This window comes from Balaenoptera acutorostrata, chromosome 4 (genome assembly GCF_949987535.1).
Source record: "Balaenoptera acutorostrata chromosome 4, mBalAcu1.1, whole genome shotgun sequence".
NCBI lineage: Eukaryota > Metazoa > Chordata > Mammalia > Artiodactyla > Balaenopteridae > Balaenoptera > Balaenoptera acutorostrata.
The window spans coordinates 144,340,358-144,365,547 of NC_080067.1; the positions used below are offsets into that span (position 1 = coordinate 144,340,358).

The 25,190-nt window shown below is 44.2% G+C and overlaps 1 protein-coding gene across 1 annotated transcript in view; it reads right to left on the reverse strand.

Moving 5' to 3' along the window:
* The window catches only part of KCNJ6 (potassium inwardly rectifying channel subfamily J member 6), a 114,115-nt gene that overhangs the window by 83,319 nt on the left and 5,606 nt on the right, over positions 1-25,190 (reverse strand). The window contains exon 3 of the mRNA XM_057544946.1: positions 11,495-12,415. Coding sequence (XP_057400929.1) covers positions 11,495-12,415 — 921 coding nt within the window. The remainder of the gene's footprint in view (positions 1-11,494; positions 12,416-25,190) is intronic.

Consider the following 25,190-nt stretch of genomic DNA (forward strand, 5'->3'; position numbering starts at 1 on the left):
ATGTTGCAGGATTGAAGAGAGAGGAGGATGTGGAGCTCATGATTTTGGTGGATGGGAAAATAAAGAGACTAAGCATTTAAACGTAAATGCATATGCCTCGGGTCCATCTGTGGATTTTGCTTCATCATAAGAAGACACCCCGGACTTCCCTGGTGGCGCAGTGGTTAAGAATCCACCTGCCAATGTGGGGGACATGGGTTCGAGCCCTGGTCCAGGAAGATCCCACATGCCACGGAGCAGCTAAACCCGTGAGCCATAACTACTGAGCCCATGTGCCACAACTACTGAGCCCACGTGCCACAACTACTGAAACCCGCGCACCTAGAGCCCATGCTCTACAACAAGAGAAGCCACCATAATGAGAAGCCCGCGCACCGCAATGAAGAGTAGCCCCCGCTCGCCACAACTAGAGAAAGCCCGCGCGCAGCAACGAAGACACAACGCAGCCAGAAATAAATAAATAAATAAATTTAATTTAAAAAAAAAAAAAAAAAGAAGACACCCCAGGGCGGGACCTGTGAGAAACACTGAAGGCCGTGGCACATTTTTGCCTAACGTCTTCTCCGTCTCCTGTCTACTAGGCCATCTCCTGCCCAGGTTACAGATGCTCCTCGTTCATGAGATGCCCCCTTCCACCTGAGTGAACATGTACTGGAGTGAACTCAAGGAAAGAAGTGCCACTGTGTCATTCCACCCTTCAACGTGGCAATAGAGGACACTTTGCTTTGCTGACACAGGAGCTCCAAGTGCACCCAGCTAGTCTCTTCGATGTCAGGAGTGAGCATTTCTGGTCACAGGTGAGGCTTTTGCTAAGTCATCCACCAAACACAGGGTGTGACTTTGTGCCAGGTCCCCACAGCAGCAGAGGCGGTGAGGTGGTACTGGAAACATCCCTGCCCTTCCTTGCTCTTGGCCTGGTTTGCTGATGGCCAGTCAAGCTGCCAGCCTCCTTCCAGGTAGCCATGGCCCATCCATTTTTAGCTTAATGAGTGTGGCTTCTTTCCTCCCCCAGCCTTGGGGGCTGACACAGGGTCTGCAGGCCAGGCTGGACATGCTGAGGTCCCTCTGGGTGAACGTAAAGGGCTCATGCTGTAAAGACCCAGGGAGGTGTCTGGAAATCTTTCTTGCCCCATGTTGGACCTTGTGGATTCTCAAGCGCTTCTGTAAGAATCGTAGACAATTTTGTTTTGCAGCATCATTTTTGTTCTCCTTAGGTTTTACACCTTTTCCAACTTTGGGGAGAGAGACAACATATATAACCAAGTATCTAAAGCAAATACTTTATTACTAATACTTTGTTACTACTTTAGCTCTCTGAGTTGTATTAAAGATACTTCATTTAGAGCCAATGTCAATGTAGCCTTAGTCCCTTTTGGGCTCAACATTCAGTCTTGTCTCCTTGGAGCTCCCTGCTGTGTGTTCTCTAATATCATTACCCACCAGCCTCCCCTTTATCCATCAGCTTTCACAGATTTCTATTAATATTCACTCTATAGAAACTATGCTTGAGAAAATGTAAAAGAAAATGTATTTACTTCGCAAATGTTTAATTAACATCTTCTAAGGATGGCCTCAGTGACAAGAGAAAAATGATCATCGTCCTCCTCAAACCCCCAAAAGGGTCTTATTGGATGTTTTGCAGTGAAATGGAAACCCCAACAGGGTTTACTTAGGCTGGTCAGAGCCTAAGTCATTTTCTTATTGTGCTTTCTAGCAGGAAGCTCAGCGTCAAAATTGATTCTTCCCTTTCAATGTTAAACTTTCTTTCTTCTCCCCTAGGGGTTTTTGCGCGGGCTGCCTGGTTGCTCTTTGGGTTACACTTGGCATGGTGCCAGGCTGTTTCAGATGGGGTTGGCCCAGCGTCAAGTGGCGTGGTTGCCTGATAACATTGACTTGGGCAGAATCTGAGAGTACGAACAAGTAGGTGCCCTTTCAAGAGACTCACTGCCAACTGTTATGAAAGAGCAGATTGCCCGTACCTGCCTCCTGCGGTCTGGTGAGGTGAGCCTGATGGGGAAGCCGAGGCCAGTAATCAAAAGAGAATATATCACTGAGCGATAATCGTCCACACACTGGTGACCTTTAATCAATAACCACTGCTTTCAGTGTGCTGCTGTGTACTATGCCTTCCCTGGAGAGGCACAAGGGAGACAGACTGGGAAGGTGGGCAGCCCTGAGATGGAATCCTGCCTTACTACTTCACCAGTTGGGTGGCCTCGGGCAAGTTACTCTCCCCGACTCCCTACTCCAGAATCAACCTCCTCATTTGTTAAATGGGGATGGTACCTAACCTTTCAGAATTGCTTTGAGGATTGAAAATAATGTATGGAAAGCATCTAATAAAGTAATTGGCATTCAACAGGCACCTAATGAATGATGGATGAGAATAGTATGATTTATAGAATCATAGATTCACTCTCTAAATTTATTGAGCACATACTATGGTCCCATGATGAATGACTTGCCTGTATTATCTCACGGAATCTCCTCATAGATATCATTCCCATTTTTCAGAATGGAAAAAGGTTTGGTGAAGTTAAGGAAAGTGATGTACCCAGTCCAATCATGGACAATCGTGCCCAATCATGGACAGTTGGGAGTGGAGGCAGAATTTGAATTCAGCCTGTCTGACCTCAGAGTCTTAAGCAGTGAAGAGAGAGTTTAAAGGAGGGAGGAGAAGTTTTGCAAAGTAGCTAGCCAAAAATTCATTTCATGGCAAGTCTGGGGCTGTGAGCAGTATACAACAGCCAACCTGTCAAAATGTTTGCATGAAATTTTGTATCAGGCCAAAGAGGTTAGTTAATATTGTGGTAACAAACAACCCAAATTTCAGTGGCTTAACCCAACCTAAGGTTATTTCTCAGTCATGCTACAAGTCCCAAGTGAGCTGGCAAGGGTCTTCTCTTCAAAGCCAGTCAAGAGTCCAGAATGACAGAAACTTCACTGTGACATGTGCTTCCATGAGAACTATAGAAGTGGGAAGGGAATTATCATATTTAGCTTGTAAGGTTTCCAGCAGCGTGATACACATGACGTATGCATATACTGTTGGGACAAATGTAAGTCACATGGCCGTGTCCAACAGAAACAAGGAAATGTGATCCTGACATGTGTTTAGAAGGACGAAAGCTGGACATATTTCACAAACAACATTAATGACTACCGCACATTTTAAACCCTAACTTGCAAAAAGTTTTTAACTCGGTCTAGGGGTTTTCAAAACCACTTGGGTACCTGTGGTAGATTGTATTATTTTGTTCTGAATTATTTATTCCAAGTCCCTGTGAGAGAATTACATTTCCCCATTCCATGGACATCAGGCACTGCCATATGACTTGCTATGACTAATAAATGGCAAGCAGAAGCGGGGTGTTTTGTCATTTCTTTTTTCTCCCTGCCATGAGAATGGCATGTTCCTAAGTAGGGCTGCTCCTTTCGTCTGTATCTTGGAGTCAACAGGATGTGAACAGAGTTGCAACTGACGTGTAATAGGAATGAGAAATAAACCTTTGTGCTTTAAGCCCTTGGAGGTATTTGTTACTGCAACATGACTGAGCCAAACCAGACTGTACCGTATCTTTTATCATTCTCAGTAAATAGAGAACAATGGAATTGGCCATATAGAAATTCACATTTACCGTCCACTTTGTTGAAGTATATCTATACTTTAAAGCAGAAGTATCTCTAAGGACTTATTATGTAAATAAATATTATTCAGTTGAATTAACAGCACAAAAATACATTCTCCAAATTGGGGCATCAACTGACGCCATAGCATTCTTATAAAAACCTAGGAGGAGGATTGGGGACATAGAAATCTTGTTTTCAAATGCAGACTCTTGGTCCTGTCCTCCCTGAGCAGCTGCCTTAGAAGACTTGAGAATAATCTATATTCATGTCCCCTTTGGACAGAAATTATAATGATGAAATGTTGCTATCTATAGGAATGCAGAGTCTATTCTGAGTGCAGTGATCCTCATTAATTCAGAGCTCATCATTCGTGGTAGGTAACTGGGACAGAGGCCAGGCTGGCGTTTACTCTCACGTTGTGAGTGTGCATTTCTTGCACTGGCTATCACAGGGTTGACATTTGCCATTTTGACTATTCAGAGTGCTTTCTGAGGAGAGTCAGTTGTCATCGTGTGGAGACGCCAGCTGCACAGTCCCTGGAAACAGTGGAAGCCAGTCCCTGGGACTGACCCTCCCAAATGCCTGGCTTCCCTCCTCTCTGCTGTCTTTCTCCTGTGCAGTCTATGGGGGAAGGAATGATCTGATCTAACAGAACCCGTGAAGCTGAAAGGTCACCAGCGATGTAGGTACCATTGTTGTTCCCATTTTAGAGAGGCAAAACTGAGGCCTTAGAGAAGTTAAGCAAGACAGTGAATGCAGCAACTGTGGTTTGAACCCAGGATTGCCTGACAGTATAAAGGACACAAAGAAGTACAGATAAGCTGAGCTATGGCCAAGAGAGATTACTTTTAAAAAAGAGGAGTACTAGATAATTAGTAGAACAAATAAACTCACTTACAAAGTGAGTTGGTGTAAAACACAGGAGCGAGGGCATGCTTAACTGGGGAAGAAGCCCCTCTGGCTTCTGGCTGTTTAGCTATTTAGCAGAGGTGTGTGTGTGTGCAGTGTGTGTGTGTGTGTTTGCACGTGTGAATAAGTTATATGGTTTTCCCCAATGATCCTCTTCTGGTCATTAGAAATTGTCAGGTAGAACTGCTTCACTGGCATCATGCTGTCAGCACTCATATTACTGAATGCCCTAGGAAATAATAAAGCTCGATTTATTTAAGGGTGCACTAATTAGAGGCTTCCCACTCTTTGATACTCATCTCTTAATTTGAATGGTGCAGTTTCTTCCCAACATGAGTACTGACTTCAGAGTTTGAGTCAGAGCTAACTTTTAGATGCTAGTCTATTTTTTCCCTTGGGTTTGAACTTTAAATTGCATATATTGTGCGACCATTCCTGACTTCTACTGAACATCTACTTTATGAGTTCCTCACGTCCCATTTGGAGAAGGAAGAACAATGGATTTTCTGCTATTGATGTTTTAATAATGAAAAGTTTAATAATTATCCAGTATTTTTTTTTTTTTTTTTAAACATCTTGCCTGAGTTAGAATTCAGGCTTCTTTTTTTTTTTTTTTTTTTTTTTTTTTAAATTTTTATTTATTTATTTATTTATGGCTGTGTTGGGTCTTCGTTTCTCTGCGAGGGCTTTCTCTAGTTGCGGCAAGTGGGGGCCACTCCTCATCGCGGTGCGCGGGCCTCTCACTATCGCGGCCTCTCCTGTTGCGGAGCACAGGCTCCAGACGCGCAGGCTCAGCAATTGTGGCTCACGGGCCTAGTCGCTCCGCGGCATGTGGGATCCTCCCAGACCAGGGCTCGAACCCGTGTCCCCTGCATTGGCAGGCAGACTCCCAACCACTGCGCCACCAGGGAAGCCCCAATTATCCAGTATTTTTGTCTTTTCAACCACAATAGTATATGGTGACCTCGATACACTGCTATCTAAGTTATGAGATCCTAAGTGCCTTCTAAATTATGAGAAATGTTTAACAGAGGTATAATGTTTAACAGAGGTATAACGTTTAACAGAGTTACAGTATCTTTCTTCTAGAGGGGTGGTGGAAAAGTTTAAAATTCTACGTGTGCTCTACTGCATCCAACCTCAGATTGTTAGGACCAGAACATGTCCCCCAACTGCTTAGGATCACAAAAAGTTTACCGTATTTAGGGAGCAGGTATTATCAGTTTTTATCCAGTCACCGACACTACCTAGGTATATTATACTGAGGTAGGCATTTGGTAGGAAGCCCTGAATAAATCACCTGAACCTAATGCTCGAAGAAGAAAGGATGGTTGGATTTCTTGATGTTGATGAGTGGTAGATTTCCATCCAGGAAAAATAAATTCACATGTCTTTGAATTTTTAAATTGCGCCTTATAGAGATTTACCACGAGATTTTCACCCAAGATCTTAGCATTCCAGATCTTATCAATTAACTCTTTTCCTAGGCTAGGTAGTTGGGGTTACAACTCTTAAAAGAAAAACGGTAAATCTGGAGATAATGACTTGCCAGTGGAGGGATTAGCAGCAACTTATCTAAAGGAGAAAATAAGATTTGAAAAATACAATGGCTATGGAAAAGCATTAGTAGAAACAGCTTAAAAGTACTGTAATGCTAACCCTCAACCATCTTAGCTGAGAAATGCCACCTTTTCAAACTCTGTGATCTCGTATTCTCCTCTGTTACAGTGAAGTGGCATTTTGACTATGGCAAAGAAAAGTTGTCCTTGGAAATCAGATTTGACAGAACATTATACTCTTCCAGGAGTTTTGTAGACGGTGCTTATTTAATTCTGATTTCAGAACAGTTTTGTGGCACAACTCATCTTAATATATGCTTGTTAAAAATTCATGGGAATGTAATAAAGAATTTTAAAATGAACTGATAACATTGGAGACCGAAAGAGAAGCCTTAAAGAAAAAGAGCTAATGATGGGAGAAAAGAGAGCCTGTCTGCACGTTAAGTACCAGTCTTCTTTTTGGGTGCATGCTCTACAGAATCTTCACGAACCAGCAGCATTCATGATGCAAAGGGCACTGAACTTGGAGGTTGGACATCATCAGTGGTTTAGGGTTTCAAGTTCTTGCTCTGCCCGTAACTATCGCACCTTAGGCAGCTCACTAGTCTTAGCTTGGCCTCCATTTCCTCACCTGTAAAGTAATTAAGAGTAGGGCGAAGACTCTTGCAACTCAAAGATCCTGTGATCTGTGATGTGATCTATGTGACTAAGCTCTCCTCATGTGAATAAAGAACTGAGCTTTCCTGGGGGGAAGGATGGTTTGCCCTCACCTACTTCCGGTTTTCCCTCACCTACTTCTGGTTTGCTTGCCTACTTCTGATATACACTCCCCCTCCTCCTTGGTAACCCATAGATACTGACTTTTGGACAGTCAGCCCTGCTTCCTCATCTACAAAATGTTATCTAGTATGTCTTCACTAAGTTGGCTTCCTCCCACCCTCCACTTTCCCCAGCTTTCTATGTAGTATATAAATATTTCAGAAATTCTCTTCTCTGAGAAAAACTTGAAAGAAAAAAGCCCCACAGAGATGGAAGAGGAGCTCATAGACTAAGGCTTGGAAGAGATCTCAGCCAGTAACAGTGTGTTAACCTGATTTGGATTCAAACAGCAGATTTAACAAAAATTAAAAAGACATTTATGAGACAAATGGAAGTTGGAGCATTTAGTAGATAATGGATCTTAAGAAATTGTTTTAGGCGTCTCATAACAATGTTATGTTTTTTTAATTAATTAATTTTATTTTATTTATATTTGGCAGCATTGGGTCTTCGTTGTTGCACACGGGCTTTCTCCAGTTGCAGGAGGTGGGGCTACTCTTTGCTGCGTTGTGCAGCCTTCTCATTGTGGTGGCTTCTCTTGTTGTGGAGCACGGGCTCTAGGCGCATGGGCTTCAGCAATTGTGGCACATGGGCTCAGTAGTTATGGCTCACGGGCTAGAGCACAGGCTCAGTGGTTGTGGCGCACGGGCTTAGTTGCTCCGCAGCATGTGGGATCTTCCGGGACCAGGGCTCGAACCCGTGTCCCCTGCGTTGGCAGGCGGATTCTTAACCACTGTGCCACCAGGGAAGCCCTACAGTTATGTTTTTAAAAGAGTCCTTATCTTTCAGAGACATATTGATATATTTGCAGATAAAATATGATGCTGGAGGGGCAGTTAGTGAGTGGGTGACACAGATGAAACAAGTTTGGCCATGAATTGACAATTATAGAAATTGAATGATGGGTACATGGGAGTTGATTATATGATTTGGTCTACTTTTGTATAAGTTTTATAGTTTCTGTAATAAAAAAAATGCAAAAAAAAAAGCTTAAAACAGATAATCAGCAAGGACCTACTGTATGGCACGGGAAACTCTACTCAACATTCTATAATAAACTATATGGAAAAAGAATCTGAAAAAGAAGAGGTATATGTATATGTATAACTGAATCACTTTGCCATACACCTGAAACGAACACAACATTGTGAATTGACTATACTCCGATATAAAATAAAAATTAAAAAAAAATGCTTAATGGGATTCATTCTAAGGAGACATATTTGCTGAGGTGTTGGAAAGGGCTGCCTGTCATAGTTGCATAATCGTTGGGGGTAAATATGGAAGTTCATCAATCAGAAAACCTATAGTGAGGAGCTGGCTGGCACTGGGCCCAGCTCTGTGAGGCTGTCATCCAGCCTCTATGCCAGTTTGCCCTCTATAAATATCAGTCTATATGAATGCTTTACTATTTAAGGCACACTTGCCACAGCTGCTCGGCATGTTTGTTTATGTAGCTATGAACCCTTCTGTAAACATCACTATCTCCAAATTGCCCCTGTGTCAGGAACATAAAGGGCCCCCTTTAAAAATATATTTGTGGGATGAGACACGGCCAGTTCCCAGATGTCTGGGTGGCTGGTGTCAGAATTTTCCAGGGTTTGATTCATTTTCAAAAATAGAACCACATGACTGGAAGGTTCTTGAGAGGTGACACATCCCCCTGACTTGGGGGCAGGACCAGACCGAAACCATCCACCAAGAACGTGGGTCTGTCTTTTGTGGGTGTGAGTCTGTCTTTTATGAGGCCAGAGAGCTCACTGAATGAAGGACTGGGGCCAGGACCTGCAGAACATCAAAGGTGGGCAAGACTCACCTCCCGCCTTCAAGGAGCTTACTCCCATTTTCTAAAGACGAGCCTGACCCTGAGTGATGCGACAAAGCAGGCTTGGGGCAGCACAGCTGGGGTGGGCATATTATGTGTCAGCCAGCTGGTCTGTGCTGGGCCTGAGCACCCAGCGGACTAAAGGACCTGCCGGGTCAGCCTACTGCATGGTAGCTCGGATCCCCAGAAAATACCACGTCGGGGTTGCTGTGTGCCCACAGCATGCGAGACAGAGAGAGGGAGGGCATCACATCGAGGTTGCAGTGGTGGCGATGGTGAGGCTCGTCCTTGAAAGAGGCATCCTAACTGAGGTCACTGAGAGTAGTTTCAGGTCAACTAAGACATATTTGAAAGAAAGCATGAGTCAAGCAGAGGCCGCTTTGTGTCAGCTTGCTGTTTTCATGGCTCCTGATTTCCCATCTAGCCTTCCAATGAATAATTAGATCCTTGTGCATCTGTTTTCCTCAGGGTGCATTTGGTCCACATCTATTTCTTTCCTGTGGCTTTGATTCATTGAAGCATTCCCCCCACCCCAAGGGCCTACTTAATACCCATAAATCCCAATTGTGCTTTTCATTCACAAAGAAAAAAGTGTGCCTCGTAAGGTTAAGAGATGAGATGTGCTGGAAAGACTGAGCTGTACGAATCCTATCAGGAAAGGATCAAGACGTGTTCAGCTTCCAGACCAACCCAGAACTTTCTAGAACACTCCTTCCTCCACTTTCCAGAAATTAGAAAATTATTATTATTACTTTTAGAAAGTTAATAGTGGTCGCCTTTGATTCTTTTTTTGCTGGCAAATACCCAGTTTTCTCTACGAAAGCAGTAGAAAGGCCACCGAATGCTCAGAGGTAAGTATCACTATTAACTACCAACAAAAGGATGTTCCCCTATTTGGAAAGGCTCAGTTATTACAAGCTATCTTCAGAAAGACAGGGTCTGCCCCAGGGAGAATTCCGACTCAGAGACACACAAAGGTAATTTGCTTATTCCGGACTGACTTATTTTTAGAGCTTGGGTTCTGATTTGAGGGAACACAGCTCCTGCAATTTGAAGCTCGGATTAACACCAGTAACCAGAGGGTATGTCTCCACTGGCTTTTGCTTCATGAGCTCTGAGATGGAAGGAGAACAAGGCTTGTCCACTGCCTTCCCTTCTGTCCTATCCGGAGAGTTTATAGCGAGAAAGCTCATATTAAAAGCGCATCATAAGTGGTCAGTTTATGCTGCCAGAGGCTGTATCTCAGTGGCTACCACTAGGGGGACCCAGAGTCCAGGTGCTTGGCCGAGGTGGGAGTAGTTTCTGGTCTGTGGGAAAATGACGGAGCTCCCTTATTGAGTTGGTTTCTCCCCGCCCTCTTCCCCACTCCTTCTCCCTCCTCCCCCCTCCTTCCTCCTCCCTCCCCCCACACAACTATTGGCTCACGAGGGCACCCCAAAGTCAGGCTCAGGGTACAGATAGCCCAGTGCACATGTGCAGCACTTATTTATAATTTCACAATGATTATTTTTGTTTTAGACGTTCCTCTTGCCTTCTGCAAAGGATCACACTTCATGCAAAGCCTTTTACTCACATTTTCATTATTTGCTGCATTTTAATAAACTATTGCAAAAGTTTTTACCACTATAAGAGAAATTTGTTAGAGGTAATGGCTTTGCCTGTTGGGTCCAGGGAGGCTGAGACACGGGAACAATGACTTTCATTTGACGGATGACTGAGGTCAGGTTATGGGTGGATGAAGAGTCTGGGGTCTGGCTGGTGGCCGTGCGTTTTCAGATTGTGTGAACCTACCTTGAGCCTCAAGTTGAAGACCTCAAAGCACAGAAGGGCAGATTGTATAACTAAAGAGGATTCCAAGACTAATGACTCAGAAGAATAGTAAAGCAAAGCTGAATTAGTGTTCTAGTTTATACTTTTCCTATGGGGCATTATTGTTAGCTTAAGGCAGAGTTTATGGCTCTATTTCATAGAAAGTTACAGATAAATACAGGCAGAATCTCCTTTGCTCCTGGGATGTGTAACACCTATGGTAAGATATGAGTGAAGACTTCAATAAAAACAGACCATTTCTCTATTTTTAGAACAGATTATCTTTGTTAAAATACACCAGTAGTTAGCTGTTCAAAGAAGATGGGTCAATAGGATTATGATGAGTGGATCTCAATTTTTTTTTCTTTCCTGTTAGAGTTGTTTACTGGGTCTGCATTATTATATCTACAGGGGATTTGGCAGATAGAGTATAGAGAAAAGATACCAAGTGCTCACTTGATATAAAAGAAAAACCAAGGCTGTGGGTCTTGCAAATGGCTCCCAAAGAAGGGGCAAAATTGTATTTTTATTAAAGCAATTTGTCAGGCTTCCTTTGAAAGGCTTAACTTCTTCCTCCTGGCTTGGCAATAAATAACCTCAAGTATTTAATTTAAACCGTGTTTTAAAACCATCTAAAAATTGCTTTAGAGAGAGATCAAATTTTAATTTAAGTAAATATATGAAAATTTAAAATATATTAAGAGGTGTTTTTAAAAAATTGTTTATTAATTTATTTTCCCAAGGGCTTTTAAAAAGCGAAATTGTTAGACTTTGTGGTGGACATACTTAAGGTTATAGGCCACATACTACTTCATGAATAAAGAGGTGGCGTCAATGGCGAGTGAGGTTCCGTTTTCCATATTTTGTCAAAAATAAGAATGTGAGGTTCAGTTTAAAATGAGCATTGATCCCACAGATAACCCCTGGATGGAGCACACCTTACCTGTAGCTTCCACCATGCCTTCTAGGATGACCACAATTTCCAGTTCCTCTTTGGGCAGCTGGGCTTTGGATATCTCCCAGAAAGGACTCTGTTGGTTAATTTCGTGGCTAATGATGAGTGGTGACACCAGAAAGAGACGGTCATCGCCGGTGTAATACCCTACGTTGATATCCGTCTGGTTCAAGGGGATGAACTCCCCCTCTGAGGTCTGTTTGGATTTGATCAACTTAGCTCTGATGGAAGCCTCCACGATGTGAGAATTCCTCAGATCCCCTACGCGGAACATCAGGCACAGTTTCCCATCCCTCATGGAGATCACCGCATGGGTGGAAAAAACCAGGGTCTCTGCCCTCTTCTTGGGTTGCGATATTTTTACAAACATGCATCCCACCATGAATGCATTGACAATGGACCCCAAAACAGATTGGATTAAGAGGAGAATAATTCCCTCTGGGCACTTGTCCGTGATGACCCGGTAGCCATAACCAATGGTGGTTTCTGTCTCTATGGAGAATAAAAAAGCAGAGACGAACCCGTTGAGGTTGGTGACGCAAGGAGTCCATGAAGGGTCCTCTATGTGGTCCATGTCTCCTCGGATGTATGCAATTAGCCACCAGATCATTCCAAAAAAGAGCCACGTCACTGTGTAAACCATGACGAAAATCAACAGATTGAATCTCCACTTGAGGTCTACTAAGGTGGTGAAGATATCGGTCAGGTAGCGATAGGTCTCCCTCACGTTGCCATGGTGGACGTTGCACTTTCCATCTTTCCGCACGTACCTCTGGATTTTCCTTTTGGTCCGGTCTCGGCTGATGTGTCTTGGCAGGTCGTCCCTGGCCTGCTTAGGCAACTTTGGCTGGTGAATGGCCACAGGGCTCTCAACATCCTGGTCCATGGACTCACCCTCCAGGACGTTAGCTGGTGGTTTGGAAAAAAAAGAAAAGAGAAACTGAATGAAAAGCTGGCTCTTTGGAGGTCATGGAAATCCCACTGTGGATGGAATATGGTAGGAAACCATCATTTGACCATTTGTGTAGCTATTAACAACATAGATGAAGCCTTTTTTGGGGGGTGTCATCTGGACGGGTTGCCTTGGACTCCTGGGCTCTGTGATCTAGCTTGTGTAAGGACTTCACCACCCTTCTCACGGGGACAGAGCTTAACTGCTGTGAAATTGTCTCCCTGTCAGCAAGTTCTAAGAGTCAGCTTTTACAGTGGGATGTGTCCCCATTCTCTCTGAGATGCTGTGGTATGTGAGAGGCAGTGCACCCTGGATAAAGAAATGTTCAGATTCAGACAGTATTGGTTCTACCACTCAGCAACTGTGGGCTCCTGGTCATGCTATCAGTTATGGACCAAATTGTACCTCCACTCCACCCCCAAATATGTTGAAGCCCTAACCCCCAGTGTGACTGTATTTGGAGATGGGGCTTTGAGGACATAATTAAGGTTAAATTAGATCATAAGGGTGGAGCCCTAATCCAAGAGGATGAGACACCAGGGGTGTGCACACAGAGGAAAGGCCACGTGAGGACACAGTGAGAATACAGCTGTCTGTAAGCCAGGAAGAAAGGTCTTCCAAACCAACCGAGGTCACCGGAAACCAACCTTGCTGCCACCTTGATCGTAAGCTTCCAGCCCCCAGAACTGTGAGAAAATAAATTGCTGTTGTTTAAGCCCCCCAGTCTGTAGTATTCTGTTATGGCAGCCTGAGTAGACCAATAGACTATTAAAATTCATTGACTGATCCTCAGTTTTCACATTTACAAAATGGTAATCATGATAGCCAATTCATGGGGTTGTTATAAAGTTAAACAAAACCACATGCATGATATGTGCCTGCATGGAACAGACATGTAATAAATATTCTTTTGTAATAAATTGTTCCTTTGCCACTCTCCTTATATTTAGGGGCAAGAATTTTGAGTGAACTCTTTAAGGTGTCAGTCAAATTTCAGTTTTAAAAAAATTCTGGTTTTTATTGGTAAGTATGCATGCATTTTACCCTAATGGTTGATGCAATGCCAAGGTGAAAAAAAGTGTGGGGGAAATGTTCTTTCTCTTTCTATGTGTTTACACATTTCATTTGGTTTCTGCCTCAACATTTAACATCTGCAGGTTTGGCTTGTGGTTATTTTCTTTCTCATGGCCTTCATGATTAACGCATCGGTACAATCATTTGATGACAAAGCATTAGGAAAACTCTCCCGGAATCCGAGTGCAAAGGGACATTTGGAACTGATGTTGCTGTGAAATAATATAAACCACCGTAGGAAATTACTTGTTCAGCCAATAATTTCAAAGCTTTCTGAAAGTTTTATAAGCAGTTTCTTCCCTCAGGCTTTTATTCTGTGTCATTTGACTTTGCCGTGCATTTTCTCCCTTTGGTTAAGGGAGAAACACAGTCTGTTGAGAAAAAACATTTACCTGAATAAGAAAACAGCTGGGGATGGGATTTGAGTGGTACCAACTTCACTTACCGGATTAACCTTGCTCACGGTTGGATAGTTTCCTTAATTATCAATCCCATAGATCCGGTTTTAGATTTCAGCACAAGGAAGAGGCAGCATTTGGTCTGCAAGCTTGATGTTTGGTCTGATAGCTTTGACTTTAGACCGCTACCCTCAGTAACTCTTCGTTTGTAAATAAGACCTTGCTTTTATTTCAAAGCAGATACCAGGACAGGAGTCGAAGGAAGCAGCTGAGATTGGGACAGGATGGAGGGGGTTGGGGGATCTGGATGGAGGTCACGGGCAACGTCCCTGCTCACTGCAGGCACCCCCAGTAAGGTGGGATGTTTGTGGCCCAGGGGGCCTCATGTCTGAGCTCTCGCTGCTAAGTTCGCCCTGAGAGGGAATCTCCAAGTGTGACTTCACGTGGGCTGAATTCGGCTCAGGATCGGCCAGCGTGGAGCGGCCTTGTCTGCAGAGCTGGAGTGAGGTCTGGCGCTGGCCCAGGTGAGGAGCTCGCTGCCTGTGCAGCGTCACCCTGGGTTCTTGTTTCCCCGGGTCGGGAAGTGGAAGAGGGGGCTTTGTCTGAATAGCTGACTCCTAACAGTTTTCTGCCATCTTCCATGCTTTCACATTTCATGGAGGCAACCTACACATACCCCAGCCCCCAGTGTGAAGCTGTTTTCTCCATGTTCTGGCTCAGCTGTAACCTTCCTGTCTGAAGGGTCAATGGGGGAGCAGAGATAAGTGCTCTGGACAGTCCCGGGAGCCTGCCAGTTGATCCTCCAAATCCATTTTTTTACCTTTTCCTAGCTCAGGACTGGACCACATTTCCCGGACTCCTTTGCATTGAGGGGTGGCCACGTGCCGAGTCCTGGCCCATCAGGAGTGGGTGTGCCCTTCTGGGCCAAGGCCTTAAATAGTGGGTGTGTCCCCTCCTATGCCCTTGCCCCTTCTGCGAGGGATGATGGAGTCATGAGATGGAGGGGCCTGGGTCCCCAACTGGTGGCAGAGAGCTGCCATCCAACTAGAAACAAGAAAAAAAAAATTGTGTTTGAGCAGCTATGTATTTTGTGTCTGTTATCAAACTGAGCCTCCTGTCTAATTTTATGGGCAGCAGTATTGACATGGATAAGCAGACAGAAGAGTTCTCAGGGGGCTGGTGTGGGAAAGAGCAGGGAGAGAGGAAGAGAGTGAAGATGGGGTGTTTGCGTGTGGTGTTGTTGAAAAGAAACAGGGATCCATAAATGGAGTCACTTGTGCTAAGCTCTACATCAGTCAATGGGGACTGAACACCTATCCAGGTTCAGTCCCTCCCAGGAATGTGACCTCTTACCAGTCAGTCTGGAATTTCCTGGCCACAGATGAGGAAGCCTACCACACAGACCCCTGCCTTCCCCCAAGGTAGGTGACCTTGCTTGAAATAATCCTCAATTGTTTATGACTTCCTGTCCCATCCCCTTTAGGCCTTTAAAAACCATCCATTTTGTACAGGGCCCCTCCTGCCTGTTTGCTAGACGGGATGCTGCCTGATTCATGAATTGTTGAATAAAGTTAACTTGATCTTCAAATGTACTCAGTTGAATTTTGTTTTCTAACATTGTCTTTTGAGAAATAAAACATTGCCAGCCATATCAGTAAACAAAGGATGTCAGAGTCATCAGCAATTGCAGCCCTCCAGTGGTGAGCTGGTGAGCCCTGAGGGAACTCAGGAAGGAAACAAAGAATATCTGCTATCTAGCAGCCATCAGACTGCGGCCACTCCCCATGGTGAGCCTTGAGGAAACTTTGGATGTGAAAACACGGGATATTGGCCTCGGATAGCTGAGGTGCATATCAAAAGAATGGTTTCAGTGAGCCTAGACTCTTGCATTTTCCCATGCATAGAAAAGCACTAAATTCCTTAATTTGAGATACCTAGTTTTCTTTTCTTAACAGTAATCTTTTGCTCCTGCTACCCGCACTTTGCTGTAAAACTCCTATATATCCTAGCTCCCCCCTCACCTCCTCGGAGCAGTTCTCTGAGGGTTACTTGAATGCTGCCTCCCAGGCTTGAAGTCCTCGCTGCTGAATAAAACATAACTCTCAACTCTTAGGTGCGCATATACTTTTTTTTTAGTCGACACTAATGAACTAGCATGTGGTTAATTGAATGTTTGTGTTTCATGTCAGGGAAAAAATGTCAATGCATACGCTACTTAAGTGCCTTTTAAAAACAAACAAAAATGGAAGCAAACAAAGAAAGCTGAACATCCCAAGGAGTATGGTGGAAAGGTGGCCTTGGAGTAGGGAAGAACAAATCTGACTCCACATGGGATCTGTTTCTTTTACTTTAACCTTTGTATCCTGTTGCTTTTGCTACAAGTTAAGAATGTTGCCTATAGCCTGAAATACACAGGATAGCCCATTCTCAAGGCTCTGACCTTTAAAGGTGTAACACTTTTCCATTCATGAGATAAAAAGTTGCAGAACAGAGGGTAACAGTCTGTCTTCTTGGAGGTTTATAGGAACATCCTGACTGGACCTACTGAATAGCTGCAATAACAAAGGATTCGGGCACCAAGAAGTCTGCAACAACCAACTACACCCCCTCCCTTTTTAGTACAAAAGAAGCCTGAATTCTAACTTGGGTAGGATGGTTCTTTGGGACACTAGTCTGCCATCTTCACCGTCTGCTGGCTTTCTGAATAAAGTCGTTATTCCTTGCCCCAACAGCTTATCTCTTGATTTATCGGCCTGTCAAGCGGCAAGCAGTACGAGCTTGGACTTGGAAACAGCCTCAGAGGCACCAGTGAAGGTGTGGCAGTGGGTGCACGTGAGATGCATCCAAGGGAAGATGGGGAGGTAAACTGGGCCTCCCACTTTACAGTGGCTGGTGGGGAACAGGCAGAGTTGAGAAACCAAAAAGGCCAATGAACTGTGAGAGTACCTGGAGAGTAGAGGAGACTGAAGTAGGAGTCTCAAGGGGCAGAAGAGGCGAGGCCAGCGAGGAGAAGAGGTGGGGTGTGGAGGGGGCAGAAGAAGGCAGCACAGCCTCCAGGCCTTGTCCACAGCAGTCTCAGGGAGCCCTGGACTGGGGAGAGGGCCATTCCAGGTCTGAGCTGTGAGCGTGCTTCAGCACCCGGGCAGGAATGCAAATGCACGCAGGGGAAATACAGAAGGGAATGTGGATTCTCTAGCTCTTAACGTTTCTTTCTTTCTTGGAATCCCAGGTGTGAATTCGACAGGGTGATGTGAATTGCATTTGCAAGAGCATTTGAGCTGCTCAGCGTAGGGAGCTGCAGAGCTGCAGCTGCGGTTGGGAATGCAGACAAACCTCCCTGCGTTCCTGCACAGCCCGGGACACAAACGACTTACCCCCCACCTCCCCCCTCGACCCCCACCGCCTCTCCGGAACTTGCCCTGGGCCCCCAGCCATGCGCATGCGCATCAGAGTCTCGGTGAGACCCGCCACCCTGGTCCTTCAGCATCGTGCACCTGGCTAGACCAGAGATAATGTAGAGGAACTCTCTGCTAACTGTGAAGTGCTGTACAGCGTGCAAAAGGACGGGAGGAGCGGCGCCAAGGATCTTGATGATTTACTTAACCTAAGTTATTTTGGTTTAGGGTAAATGTGACTCTGTGTGAAAAAGCCACTCTCCTGCCCCCCTCCTCCCCCATGTTCTTTTTCTTTCTATTAGAAAGATGACCAGTTTACATAAAACTAGGTAAGGTGCAAAATAGCCTGGTGTTGAACTTTAACCTCAAAGAAATAACATGTGACTGAGTTACAAACTGGAAAGGACCTGATCCCAGAATCACCGGAAGCACCTCGAATTTTGGGGGCACAGCTTGTGGAGAGAAGGCCGCCGTGGTGGCCCAGGCCAGAATAGATGTTCTCCTGATGGGAAATTCTCCATTGCAAATTATATACGAATTCTATGGGGGAAACTTACGGTGTCTAAGAAAATGTCCAAAGAGCACTTTAAGAATTTTTAGTATCGTGGGGGAAAAACCCGACGGAAAAACGGGATGGATCTCAAATGCACAGGAAATATCAAAGATTGGAAGGAAATGCACACAGATGTTAATAGGGAACTTCTGAGAGGGGGGCTATGGGTGCTTTTAATTTTCCTTTTAAACATTCTGATTTTTCCAAATTTTCCGGAATGACTTTATATTCCTTTTACCATCATAAAGAAAAAAAGGTATTTTCAAACAAAACCTTGAGACTCTCCTGGCATGTGATCGATGGAATTTAGCACATAGAAGCTAAATAATTATCAAGTACTTGATCTGAAGGTGTTCCATCCCATATATCTGGTAACTTAGAAACTGAGACATTTGTTTCACATGACTCTAAGAAAATCATAAGTAACCCCCAAGGGGTGCTTGTGGGCAGAGGAGTGGTGGGCGTATACAGAATGCCTGCAGGTCTGAGCCCACTGGAGGCCCCCAGTGGAGTGTAGATTAGAGGCAAGGTTCTGCAAACTTTTTCTGCAAAGGGCTGAGAGTAAAACAGTTTAGACTTTGCAAGCAACAGATGTCTCTGTTGCATACTCTTTGTTTTTTTTCTTTGAAAGACTTTTTACAATGCTTTAAAAATGTAAAATTATTCTTAGCTCATGGGCAGCACAGAAGGAGGCTGCAGGCTGGGTCTGACTCCCTGGGCCGTCATTTGCTGACCTCTGGGTTAGAGGCATGCTGGTAAGAAGAAATGGCTAGCTGCTGGATTAAGGGAGCAGCCATGAGGGTGAAGAGGGGGCAAAGGATTGGGGGCTGAATAAGAAGCACAACTAAAATAATTCGGAGATTAGAGACCGCGGAGGGGAGTGGGCAGGAGAAAGGGGGATGGCAGGATGGTTGAGACCAGAAGGCAGAGGATGATGTGGTTTGGGCGGGTTTAGTTTCAAGTGTCTGCTCCCTCCTATGGGCTGAAGCTTATCAGTGACCTGGACCGAGCTCTAGATTTGGAGGTTGTTAGCACATATGCGTGGAAGTGTAACTATGGGCATGGGTGAAAGTTCTTCTGGAGGCTGTGGAGTGAGTAGAGGATATAGAAGACAGGATTCTGGAAAACAATTACAATATGAAGCCAGAAGCAGAGAACCCAGAGCGGGTGCTGAGAAAGGAGTGAGAGATGTGAAGAGCAGAGGGAGGGCAGTCAGGTAGCCAGGTGGCAGGTGGAACTGGAGTCTTAGGGGGGCAAAGGGGGCATTTGGCACACGCTGTGGGGGACAACTGGAAGAAAAATGATGCATCCCTTCCCTCTTCCTTATATCAGAACAAATTCCAAGTGGATCAAAGATCTAAGTGCAAAAAAATAAAAACTACAGAAGGAGTAGAAGATTTGAGTGTTTTTATAGTTCTCCGAGTTGAGAAAGCCTTTCTAACCATGAGAGGAATCCAGAAACTATCTTGGAATGCTGGTATTTTTGTCAATATAAAAATTATAAATGTTTGTAAAAAAAAAAAAGCAAGAAGACAAATCACCAAAAATATTTTCACACATCACATATATATTTCTGATTTACAAAAGCAATGAATACCCCCGTAGAAAAAAATGATCAAAGGAAATGAATAAGGAGTTTATAAGAGAAGGAATACTCGGAGCTGAAAAGCATATGTTCAACCATGGCAAAGTAAAAGCAGTGCAAATATAATATTTTTTTACTCTAAAGTTAGTAACATTAAAAATAAACCATAAATACAGTATGTGGAGTGTATGTGTTGGGGGGGCAGTGGAATTGTGAACTTGCATGTATTATCAGATGTGTAAACTGGCAAAGTCTTCCTGGAGGAGAGAGTGACAGGAGGTCTCACAATTTAGAAATGATTAGATGCCTTGTATTAGCAATTCTGGATCTAGACATTTATCCTAAGAAAATAATTTTACAAACATTTATCTATTGTAGGCAGTGGATATTGCAGCCTCATTTATAATAGTTAAAAATTAGAAACAAATGTCTATCTATAGAGCACTAGTTAAACATATTGTTGCAGCTATAATCAATGGAATACTGTGCAGTTACTAAATATGATTTCCCAATGTTTTGGGGTCTTCAACTCTGTGTAAAAATCACCTTCTTAATGAGGAAATTTACCTCCTCTTAAAAATCTCAATCACTTCCTCCAGGTACTCACATCTCTCTTCCTTATGCTACTGTTTACTTTTTCTGTAGCACTTTTCACCTTCCAGCATGAAAGAGTTTATTTATTGTGTTAATTTCTTATTGTCTGTTGCCACTGTCAGAAAGGAAGTTCCTGGGCAGAGATCTCTGTGTGTTTTATCTACTGATGGATCTCAGGCTCTGGAAAAAGTGCCTGACACATAGCGAGCCCCAGCACCTATTTATTGAATGAATGAGTATGCGTTTATCAACCTGGCAGGTTGTCCATGCCATAGCGTTAAGTGAAAAAACAAAATAAAACATATCGTTTACTTTGCATATATTGCCTTTTTGCATTAGTGTGTGTGTGTAGAAGAATGTCCTCCAAAATATTAATTGAGATCAATCTCTGAGTTGTAAGTTTGTGGGTGGATTTGCTTTCTTTCAATTTTTTTATGTTTAAACTTTCTGTTAATAGTTCTATCATCTAAAAAATCAGTAGGAAATATAAAGCTATTTCTGTTCTAAGTAACCAAAACAAATGCTGCATACAGCTACTGAGCCATGTCCGTTGGGCTTGGCAATTGGGATTTACTAGTGTAGTGGGTTGAACCTTGTCCCACCCCCCAAATTCATGTCCACCGGAACCTCAGAAAGTGACCTTATTTGGCAGTAGAGTCTTTGCAGATGTAACTAAGATAAGGATCAAGATGAGATCACACTGGAGTAGGGTGTGCCCCAAATCCAGTTCAAACATCCTCATATGACACAGAAAAGGACAGACAGAGACACAGAGGAGGCCATGTGATGGCAAAGGCAGGGAGTGGAGTGATGTGGTCAAAAGCCAATGAACACCTGGAACCCCTGGAAGCTGGGAGGCAAGGCAGGATACTTCCCTAGAGCTTTTGGAGGGAGAATGGTCCTGCTGACGCCTTAATTTCGGACTCCGACCTCCAGAACTGTGAGAGGACACACTTCTATTGTTTTAAGCCCTCCACTTTGTGGCAACTTGTTGTGACAGTCAAGGAAACTAATACAGTTGGTGAATTTGAACTGGGGAGTTTTTAGCACATTTGCATGCTAAAGAGAAGAAGCTGAAGGGAGAGAGGCTGACCCAACAAGGAAGGGGAGAGTGTGGGAGTGAGGGGTCTGGTGGAATGGAAGTCAACACATAGTGCTGTCAAGAGCAAGCGTGGGGGGATGGGCGCGTACAGAAAAAGGGATGAAGCTTCCTCCCGAGAGGTAAGTGTGGTATGAGGAGGAAAGGAGAAAGATGGGAAGGGAATACTGGCGACATCTGTCTCAGGCTCTGTGTCATGGAGGAGCTTCAGATGGGCTCATTTTCCAGTGTGAATTGCAAGAAATCTGTACTTCAGCAGACTCATTGAATTGAATCTGCATCTCACAATGCAAATAACTGAACTCTGCCTAATGACAGATCAGCCAAAGCTTTCCCCATCCTTACTGGTCAAGAAAAGCACATGTAAACAGATACTTGTACACTCCTGTTCACAGCAGCATTAGTCACGATAGCCAAAAGGTGGAAGACATCTAAAAGTGTCCATCAACAGATGAATAGATAAGCAAAATGTGATGTATACATACAATGAAACATTATTCAGCCTTAAAAAGGCTACAACATGGATGGACCTTGAGGACATTATGCTAAGTGAAATAAAGTCACAAAAGGACAAATATTGTATGATTTCACTTATATGAGGTCCCTTGAGTAGTCAAATCCTTAGAGACAGAAATTAGAATGGTGGTTACCAGGGGCTGGGGGAGGAGGGAACGGGGAGTTAGGGTTTAATAGCTATGGAGTTTCAGTTTGGGAAGATCATGAGCTCTGTAGATGGATGATGGTGTTGGTTGCACAACAATATGAATGTACTTAATGCCACAGAACTGTAGATTCTATAGAATGGTTGGAATGGTAAATTCTATGTTATATGCATTTTACCATAATAAAAAAGTAAATTGTGTTAACAAAAAGAAAAGCATATCTATTTTCTAAACGAGAGGGGAAGATTAGCTTCTAAAATGCTTTCTTGTCTTACTTCAGGAAAAGGTTTACAAACAGCAATAATGAATTGCAGGTCATGGTCCTCCAGACAGAGGACGGGGGGGGGGCGGGGGGTGGTTTCCTGTTATATTCGTTCCTGCATTTTTCCACTGATGCTCCCATTGACGACTGGAACACATTTGAGAGAAAATTCAGAGCTGTAGTTACAAGCGGTGATTAAAGTTCAAAGTCAATAGTGTGCCTTTGGCCCCTCGCCCTGATGCTCGTCGTTTTGCATAAGTCCTTATCTGAAGAGTCTCCTTCCTTGGGGGCTGGTGGTGATGCCTGTCACTGACGTCTGTTGTGTCGTAGGGAGGTGAAGTCGTTTTTATTTGTCCTGTACCTTGAGCTGTTGTAACTATGGGAGACCATTATAATAATCAGAAATTCTGACAGACTGGAAAGTTTAAAGTCACAGGTGTGTGGGTGGCAGAACGGCTACTACGTTCCACTGGGACTATGTGACAGAAACTAAAGGGCAAATGCTCCTATTAAAAATCTTAGCTTGGGGGCTCCACAACATGAACCTAAATTTAGAATGTCTAGTACCCACTGCCAGGTCAGAGGACTAACCCTGACTGCTCTGCACCTGGATATGACTTTGTACAATGTGCAAGTTCAGTGCTCACAGGAGGGAAATGACAGGTCACTTTGGACAGATCACAGGAGACCAACATTCAATACCGTGATTTCTCTTCTCATTGGATTTCAAGAATCTGAACCTTGGAGAGTGAGAACCAGTAAGAACCTCTCAGGACCACTGCATACAGTTGTGTAGGTTGTGCACTGCACAAGGGTGCCCAGAGGAGGGGAGCAAGATGACTGAGATCCAGTCAGTGCTTTGCGTGCCTAGCTAGCAGTCCTGGAACTGTGGGCATCATTTATTTTGTCCTCCTCCTTTTTAAATTTAAATTTAAATTTTTTAAATTGAAGTATAGTTGATGTATAATATTCTATAAGTTACAGATGTGCAATATAGTGATTCACATTTTTTAAAGGTTATACTCCAGTTATTATAAAATATTGGCTCTATTCCTTGTGTTGTACAATATATCCTTGTAACGTATACCTAATAGTTTGTACCTGTTAATGCTCTACCCCTATGTTGCCCCTCCCCACCTTTCCTCTCCCCACTGGTAACCACTAGTTTGTTCTCTATGTCTGTGGGTCTGCTTCTTTTCTGTTATATTCACTAGTTTGTTGTATTTTTTAGACTCCACATATAAGTGATACCATACAGCATTTGTCTTTCTCTATCTGACTTATTTCACTTAGTATAATGCCCCCAAGTCCATCCATGTTGCTGCAAATGGCAAAATTTCATTCTTTTTTTTATTACACAGGAAGAAAGTGAGGCCCCAGGAAGCCAACTGACTTGCCAGGAGGCAGAGCCAGAGTGAGCTCTGAGTCCTTGGATTCCAGTCTAAGTTTTCCCACCTTCCCTGCTCTCTGAAGAGGGGGCTGCCTCAGGTTCTTCCCTTCTTCAGAGACCTTGGACTTGGACGTTTCCTTCTGGAGTGAGAATTCCTCTGCTGATTCTCCCCTGATTAGTCCCGTGCGTGGCTTAGCCTCAGCCAGACCTGCGGCACCCCTGTTGGGCGGCTCACCAGCTGGGGGACTTCGAGCTACAGGATCTTTATTTGTAAAACGGGTGAAATGCTGCCTTGCTGGGTTGATGGGAGGATGAAATGACGTAATTGCGTTGGGCAGTGTGGCCTGGGACAAGGCATTGGGCTTTGGCAGCAGGCAGGCCTGTCTGGGACGCTGCTTTCCCACCTCCAATCTGTGTGCATTTGCTCAGGGCACTTCAGTCTCTGAGTGTCCGTTTCTTCAGTTATAAAATGAGAATAATAAGACCTACTTTGCTGGTTTACTGTGAAAAAGAAATAAATCACCTGGTCCGTAGCAGACATTGAACAAATGGTTACAAATTATCATAGTGTCTGGGTTGAAGAAGGTACCCAGTTTGTAGCTATAATAATCACAATTTTTATAAGCTCAACACTGTCCTGGAAACTGTGAGAAATTCAGATGCAATCCAAGACACAGATGGGTAGACCCATCTGGAAGCGAAGAACCTGCTTGGTGATGTGAGAGGCGCACACTGTCCCATATCTATGTGAGTTGCACTCTACACGGTGGATGAGAGACTAAGAATTTGCCAGCATGTCAGAGACAGGGGTAGGCAGTGGCTGGGCTAATTAGCAAAGGCATCTTGAAGGAGGTGGGAAATGAAAGCCAACCTTTAATGAGCATATACTACGTGCCAAGTACGGGGTGGGGCACCATAGCCACCAGGAAGTGTTGACCCAACTTGCAGGGGAGGCAATGAAGATCTGTCGGGTTGAGTGACCTGCTGAAGCTTATGCATCTAAAATGGGGCCAGAATAGGACTCTCCATCAGGTTGGCCTGATTCTGAAGCTCATATTCTTTCCCTTCGGCTACTGTGGAGAGATGTGAGGATGTGTGTGTGTATGTGCATGTGTGTGTGAGCAACGCGAGGAAAAGTGCGGCAATGAGAAGGATCTTGCCTCACTTGGGTGCCCTTGGAGTGAATTACCCCGTAGAGTGGAAGAGATGGAAATAAAGGAGTGATGGATTTGCGGGGTTGTGTCTGGGGTAAGGGTCCACTCTAGAGTGGGGAAGGTGGAGGAGAAGGGAAAGGGATGCAAAAATAAAGACCTTCTAGGACTTTGTGTGTCCAATAACAGTGTGGTAAGTGGGAACATTCTGGTGTCTTTTATAAAATTTTAAATTGGGAAGGGGGACAGGCCGTTGGAAGGCGGGGTGAATATTTATCGAATCCCTCCTATGGGTCAGTGTCGAGCTCTGTGGCTTCACCTGCTGTTGCAGCTCATTCTCATCTTTCAGGAATCGGTGTGGCAGACTTGAATCACTGATTCAAGAAAGGCTGAAGTCTTTGCCCGAGGTAACACGGCTAGAACTGTCCAGGGTGCTGGCTGCATGTCTAGGACTCTTTCCATTAATCAAACAGCACAGAGATGCGCAACGCCCCAGCGCAGTGGTGTTGAGTGGGATGGGTGAGCTGTCCCAGAACGTGAGAGCATAGAGGGACCACCAAAGAATCGAG